General features: G+C 29.6%; 1 protein-coding gene across 1 annotated transcript; it reads left to right on the top strand.

Annotated features, from left to right (window-relative positions):
- The first annotated feature begins 4,414 nt into the window (after window positions 1-4,414).
- On the top strand, window positions 4,415-7,002 carry LOC106759032 (remorin). The gene is made up of 5 exons (XM_014642044.2): window positions 4,415-4,946; window positions 5,280-5,330; window positions 5,699-5,786; window positions 6,222-6,303; window positions 6,634-7,002. Exons 1-5 carry the CDS (start codon window positions 4,748-4,750, stop codon window positions 6,826-6,828), a joined length of 615 nt encoding a protein of 204 aa, XP_014497530.1. The 5' UTR covers window positions 4,415-4,747; the 3' UTR covers window positions 6,829-7,002.
- Window positions 7,003-7,720: the final 718 nt, after the last annotated feature.

Below are 7,720 nucleotides of genomic sequence, written 5' to 3'. Positions count from 1 at the left end.
AAGAAGGAATTCGCATAAGCCATTAGGACTTATACATTGACAAATGACAAAAATTAAAAATTTATTAAGAATGACAAGAAGAAAGTGTCAGTAAAGTGTTTAGGGGCAAATAGAAAATGAAAATGGTATGCTTATTGCACGTTTATGTGTGGTGTGAAGTCATGGAAGCTAAGAAAAATCATTGATGTTAACAGCTGTACTAGAGATTTCGATGTAAAGTTGATGACTTCGAAATATTTGAGTCAAAAGATGGAGAAACCTGTGAGAGAAAACCCTAATATGAAGGTGATGGATATTAGGGACAAAGTAAATAGAAAATGGAATGTTAGTATATCTCAAAATATGGCTTTTAGGGTAAGAGCCATTGCAAAAGATAATGTTGAGGGGTCATTCAAAAAACAATTTAGAAGAATTTATGATTATGGTCATGAGCTTTTAAGAATAAATTCAAGTTCAACAATCAAAATGAAAGTTGAAAACAGTAACGATGAGTTAATCTTCAATAGATTTTATGCATGCTTGAAGGCATGCAAAGATAACTTCATTTGTTCTAGACCCATTAATGGGTTGGATGAATGCTTCTTGAAAGGAAAATATGGAGGGGAGTTGATAACAACAGTTGGAAGAGATGCAAATAAACAGATTTTGCCCATAGCATATATTGTTGTTGAGGTAGAAAACAAAGACTCATGGACTTGGTTCTTAACGCTTCTCATTCAAGACCTTGGTGGTGAAGTTGTGTGTGCATCGTGCACATTTATTTCACACCAACAGGTGAGCATTAAAATTTTTTAATTACAATAAGTTTAATATATAAGTCAACTGACTTGAGTCTTTTAAAATGTTAGAGTCTTTTGCCAGTTATTCAAGATCTTCTACCTAAGGTAGAACAAAGATTTTGTGTTAGACATTTGTATTCAAACTTCAAAAAGAAATTTTCCGGAAAAATTCTTAAATGTCTCATGTGGAGGGCAACAACAGCCATATATCCACAACAACGGGAGTCTGGAATGAGGAACATTAAAGAGGTCAATTTGGAGGCCTTTAAATACTTGATCGGTATTCCACCCAAGTATGCATTTACTGTTGTAAGTGGTTTATATAAATTTCTTGCCCCTACTTTTCAGACTTATATTTACTCACATTTAATTAAATCAAGTTTTGGTCAAGATTTAGATTCACCCCTACATCAAAGTATGACACTCTTGCCAGCAATATGTGTGAGAGCTTCAATATTGTACTAGTTCATACTAGGTTTAAACCCATTATTACCATCTTAGAAGACATTAGAGTTTACATTATGAAGAGATAGGCTATGAACAAGACAAAGATGACATCATATAAAGGTTCTAATTGTCCTAAAGTTCTCAACATATTTCAAAAGGAATCATGGTTAATCAAATATTGTTTACCAAGGAAACTTTAATGACACAATTAACATAATTTCACATGATCATTAATTGCTAACTCTGTTATGGTTTGTATACATGACAAGTGGTCAACAGATAAATTATTTGAAGTTAGGGACATTTCTCAATTTGGGGAGAAATTTATTGTCAATGTTGATAAAATGGAGTGCATGTGTAGAAAATGGAGCATTACTGCATTTCTTGCAGTCACGCCATTAATGCAATGAAATTTTTGAATTTAAATAGAGAAGAATACATTGGGAATTGATTTAGGAAGTCAACATATGAAGAGACCTACAACTCAATCATTTATCCTATCAATGGTCAACATGTGTGGGAAATTACATCATATCCAGATGTGTTACTCCCAAAGAAAAGAACAATGTCGGGAAGGCCTAAGAAGAAGCGAAGACTAAAGGCATGAGAGATAAAGAAGAATGAAAGTGAATTAAGAAAGGGCAGGACCAGAAAAAATATGTGATGTCTGCAAGCAAGTTGGACACAACAAAAAATCTTGCCCACAAAGACCTCCAATAAAACACACTAAATCAACAATCTCTACACCACAACAAACTAAAGTAACAATATCTCCACCAACATATCTGTTTCCTACTCAGCAATCAACTGATGTTTAATTAGTAGACAATGTTAAGACTTTCATTTTGAAGACAATTTTTTATATTTGATGTAATGTTTCATATTAAAGACAATGTTTTGTATTTGATGTAATCCCTATACAACCCTTTTTTTTTTGTTTCTAATGCAAAGCATTTATATGCTTTTTGAAAAAGGATGCCATGTATTTTGGTAACTTTGGGACTCTGCTAAAGTATATTATCAGGTTTCTTTTGGTGCATTTATTAATGACCATTATTGAATATCCATTCTGACTAAAATTTTTCATGTAATGAGTAAACCATATTTGCTTCTGGATATACACCATTTTCTATTTACCTTTCACACATTGTTAAACAGTGATAAGTAACCTTTTTAATTAAAACACACATTAACATTACAAATACCCAATTAAATTACATAAACTTCTTATAACAAATCAACCAAGTTTCATAAACATTGATATTACAATTACATTAAAAACACATGTAACAAACATCATCCCCATTAACACCTTAAACCACTTTTCCAACATAAAAACACATTTTTCTAAACAAGCTATTTTCATCTTATGAACATCTCTTTGTTCCATCTTCATCAGAGTTCCACCAATTTCTTCATCTCTCTCATTTTGACTCTTTTCTTCCATATTCAACACATTTCCACTTATATATTTACCAATTTCTTCTTCACTACACCACTAGAAGAAGTTGCAACCAACCAACTCTTCACTCTCACCTTGTTCGAAAACACAACAACACACTTCAAAACACACATCTACTCCCTCGTCAAAACCCAAAAAAGAAAACTCACATTTCTGCTTCCATGAAACTTATTTTGAAGTTAGGGCAACCCCAAAATTTCTTATCCCATTGTTTTTAGGGGTTCTCGCAATGCGGAACATTGCAAATAAACCACAGAAGCAAGTGGGTTTTACACCCAGCCTCATTGCACCACCACTATTGTATTGAATGCCCCAACCGTTACATGTGCAAGACGAAGACGAACGAGACATTCCTCAGCTGAACAATGTTATAGGTTTGCCTTCCACAACCTATTCTTTCCCATACGAAGAACATTGACAAATTCTACCTCAAGGACCCGTTTAAATGTTAAAGCAACCATAATAATTTAAGCCTCCACGTGGAAATCATGATTATAACACACCAGCTAGTGAATTTAATATAAAATGATACGTCCTCTAAAAAAAAGTTATAGCTCAACATTTTTTAATGCTGTTTATCACCACTTAGCGGAAAGGACTTAATTGTTATGATTTTTTAAAATTTAGGACCCAATTGAAATCGTTTTCAACTAGAGGACCCACTTAAGATTCCTCAACAAATTTGAGGACCATTCGAGGGTTTAAACCTTAATTTTATTATAAAATTTAAAAAATATTTAGTTTATTTTGATGAAATTTAATATATATTTTATTATTTTTATAATTATTATTAAATTAATAATAAAATAATAAAAGTAAAATTGATAATAAAAAAAATAATAATATAAAATTTTATTTAATATATTATAAAATATTAAATTATATTAAAATAAATAATAATATAAAATTTTATTTAATATATTATAAAATATTAAATTATATTAAAATAAATTATTTATTTATTAATTTTAATTCTAAAACAAAATTAAAAAAAATGTTAAATGGTTTTCGAAGTTTAGCATATTTTTAATTTTTTTTAATTTAAATTTTAATTAATAGTTAACTTATTTTAATATGCTAATATAATACTTTTTAATTTAACAATTTTCTTAAATTATTTTTATTATATTATAAAATTTAGAAAATATTTAATTTATTTTAATATAATTTGTATATGTTATTATTTTAATACTTATTATGGAAATTATAATAGTAATAATAAAACTAAAATTAAAAATAAATATAATAATATTAATAATGTAAAATTTGATTTAATATATTATAACATATTAAATCATATTAAAATATTAAAATAAATTAATTATTTATTAATTTTAAATTAAAAACAAAATTTAAAAATATATTAAAAATTAATATATTTTTCAATGATTTTCGAAGATCATTTAAACCTTCAACGTTTTCTAAAACTGTTGAAGATTTTCAATATATATTTTTTACAGAAATCAATAAAAAACAAAATCAAGATCCAGTTTTCCAAAAATTGAATTCTAACATATCTCTTTATAAAAATTTTTAAAATAAAAAATCAAAATTCAGTTTTCCAGAAACTAAATCTTAACCTCTTACAAGACCGTGCTATGATACCACTGCTATCCATGTTATCTTCGGTAAATTAAAAATAAAATTATATTATATAAGAAAAAAAAATTATATATATACGTATCTATGTGTATATATTGCACTCTTCGTTCATCTATCAATTTTCTTCTTTTTTCCATTTACCCTATAAAGGTCGAAGTGAGTTTAATTCTCATAACACTATCCTCCAAAAGGTGTAACCATAAATAGAATGCATGAGAAAACATTGGTTGAGAAATTTAGCTATCTTTCAGGGTTTGTTTTCGTTCTAATATGAGTAACATGTTCGTGCTCACTCATTTCTATGGTTCAAATTAGTTAAACCGTTGAAAACAATGTCTTATTGGAGCCTCCACCTTGTTTCTAGGAACTTTTGTAAACTATAAATAATAAGGCTTCCTCTGTTTTTTCTCACCTCACTATTTTTTCTGCACTCTGTTTCTCAATCCAAGCAAGGACGATGGAAGAGCCGCAATCGAAGCCCGAAACTGTCCCTTCTTCGGCTTTGGTTGTGGCTGAGGAGGCTCCGGTTGCGGCTGAGGTGGCTCCGGTTGCGGCTGAGGTGGCTCCGGTTGTGGATGAAGTGCCCTCCAACGATGCCGTTGCAAAGGAAGCTTCTGGAGCAGAGGAGTCCAAAGATACCCTTGTTAAACCCGAGAGTGAGTTTTTCATTGCACGTATTGGTGTTCATGTTTTCATTCTCTGATGACTCCTTTCACGGGACAAAATTCGTGGGTTTTTGTCAAAATCTATTTTTGAGTGTCAAAATCTGTTTTTGAGTTTCTTCCCAATGCATGTTTTTCTTCCAAGGCTTGTGGAAAAGTGTTTCTGAACCTTTTTTGGGGCCATCTAGCTTTGTGTTTTGATTCATTGCACATAATAAGACAGTGCAAATAATAATGAAGGAAAAACTGTGTCATATTATGTGTACTAAACCTTATTCTATCTGTTTAAAAAATTTATATAGATATATCATTTTCTTGATTCGACAGATACAGAAGTTCCTGAAAAAAAACAAAGCTCGAGAGGATCTCTTGATAGAGGTTAGTGTTAACTCTTCTCATTTAAATTTAAAATTTAATGTTGGAAATTCAACCTTAACTACATATATAACGAATTTATAATATATAATTAGAATTAAATCTCACTTTACAGATTAATTTTACGAAATTGAGTTTAGTTTGAAGTACAAGATAGAAGATACTAGCAAGATAACAAACTTACACTACCTAATTAAAGATCTTTAGCTGACATGTTAATGTGTCTTCCTTGGTAACATGAATATGTGTTAGTACTAACAAAGTTTTGTAATCTCTTAAGAAAATCGTGTTTGAAGATTCTGATTCACCAATCACTTTTTTTCTGGATGACGTTTATTGATTTCTAAGCTATTCACTTATGTTATGAACAGATATCGCTCTGGCTGAAGTAGTGAAAGGGAAAAAGTTGTCCTATGTGAAGGCATGGGAAGAGAGTGAAAAGGCCAAAGCAGACAACAGGTAATACTTTTATGCACTTTAACAGTTTATGTATATGCCTCAAAGAAGGGTGATTCTTCATTTTTAAAAGTTAAAATTAAACGTGTTTAGAATTCATTGCAAAGTTAAAAATCACGTCATATACTGCAAAATGCAGAAGTTATAACATTTAGCAGAGTGTTTGGCCAAAAATGTTAGACTTCATTTTGCAGAATATATATCTATATTTATATCTTAGACAAAAACAATCTCATAATGCTTAAACTCAATTAGTTTCTTAACATGAAAGGAAACATGAATATATACCTAACACACTCATACCTTTCAAAGTCTGTAGGATATTATGATTTTGTGCTATGTAGACCATGATGATGATGATGATATGCCATTGATCCCTTTTACAAATTTCCAATACAAACTCACCTAAACTCGAGAAATCATTTGATCTGTTAACAGAGCTGAAAAACATTTCTCAGCAATTGCTGCTTGGGAAAGCAAAAAGAAGGCAGCTCTTGAAGCTGAGTTGAAAAAAATAGAGGTAATACTTGATTTAACCTGTTCACTATTTATTTTAAAGTGATGCCTTTCTTGTATATACATGTTATGTAGTAACATGGCTGGACTGAATAAAGTGTTCCTTTCTTTACATCAAACAATATAATAAACTTCATATATTGGGAAGATGCAAGATCTATGTTCTCTGCATGATATTATTCTATACTTCACATAAGGATTTTTCTTTTAGTTTCAATCTATATAGTATATTAGTGGATGTAAATCTTGAATTAATGAAGTAGATCCCAATGAACATAGAAGTATGGTGATTGTGCTGAATAATATAGCTTTGAAAAACTTGTTATGTGAGTAGGAACAATTGGAGAAAAAGAAAGCACAGCAAGCTGAAAAGATGAAAAACAAGATGGCTTTAGTTCACAAGGAAGCAGAGGAGAAGAGGGCAATAGTTGAAGCCAAGCGTGGAGAAGAGATTCTGAAGACAGAAGAAATGGCTGCAAGATACCGTGCATTAGGAACCACTCCAAAGAAGACCTTAGGCTGCTTTTAATTTATCTTTTTGCCTTTTGGTCTGACGAAATTTGTAATAGTTTCACCTCTCTTGTTCTCAAGGTTGTCTATGTGCAATGATTCTTCCAAAGAAAAAAAAAACAAAGTTTTGTAAATGCCTCTTGTTTTTATCATCTTGCTTGGGGTGAAATGTTCAATGTAATGCTGTTTTTCTCTCTACTAATAAAGTAATTGAGTTTCTCTATTCATTCTTTTCTATCACCATTGCCCATTGGATCATCTCAGTTTCTCTATCACCATAACTAACCTCTTTAGATGATTATTTATAATTAAAAGGTATCAATAACGTTTAATATGGTTAAGAAGAACTTCAAATTTACAATGTAAATATCTTAGGTGCAAATCAAACATAAGTTATGTTTAAGTGGCAAGTATTATTTTACTATCATTTTTTTTTCATACATACAGTGTGTTTTGCTGCTATTATATTATATGTTAAAATAGATTAAAAACATGAAGTCTTTTTTATTATGGTAAATAGTTGATGATATCTTAAGATATAATATTAAAATGAAAAAGAAAAATTAATAATATAATTACTGTGATTGTTAAATTTAAAAGGCTAATAAAAATCATATTCAAATGTCAATAATATAGACCTATGCAAAGTGGATTAGACTAGGTGGTTATTAGGTTCCAATTTACGAAAAAGAATATTTTTTTTACTAATTATGTAGCTTTAGATTTTTTTTTTAAGTTTTTTGTGTTATTGAAAATTTAAAATAACAGTCCACTTGTCTAGTCAGTTTACTTTATAAATGTAATATCCGTAGTATCAAATGAAATTTAAAGTAAAATATTGAAATATGTAAAGGTTTTTAACTAAATTTATCTTTTAATTAGTTTTTTATATTTTTAATTTTAAATTTTGG

The sequence above is a fragment of the Vigna radiata genome, chromosome 4 (assembly GCF_000741045.1).
Source record: "Vigna radiata var. radiata cultivar VC1973A chromosome 4, Vradiata_ver6, whole genome shotgun sequence".
NCBI classification, from domain to species: Eukaryota; Viridiplantae; Streptophyta; class Magnoliopsida; order Fabales; family Fabaceae; genus Vigna; species Vigna radiata.
Note: the sequence above shows the minus strand (reverse complement) of the source record. Positions and strands in the feature narration are given on the sequence as shown.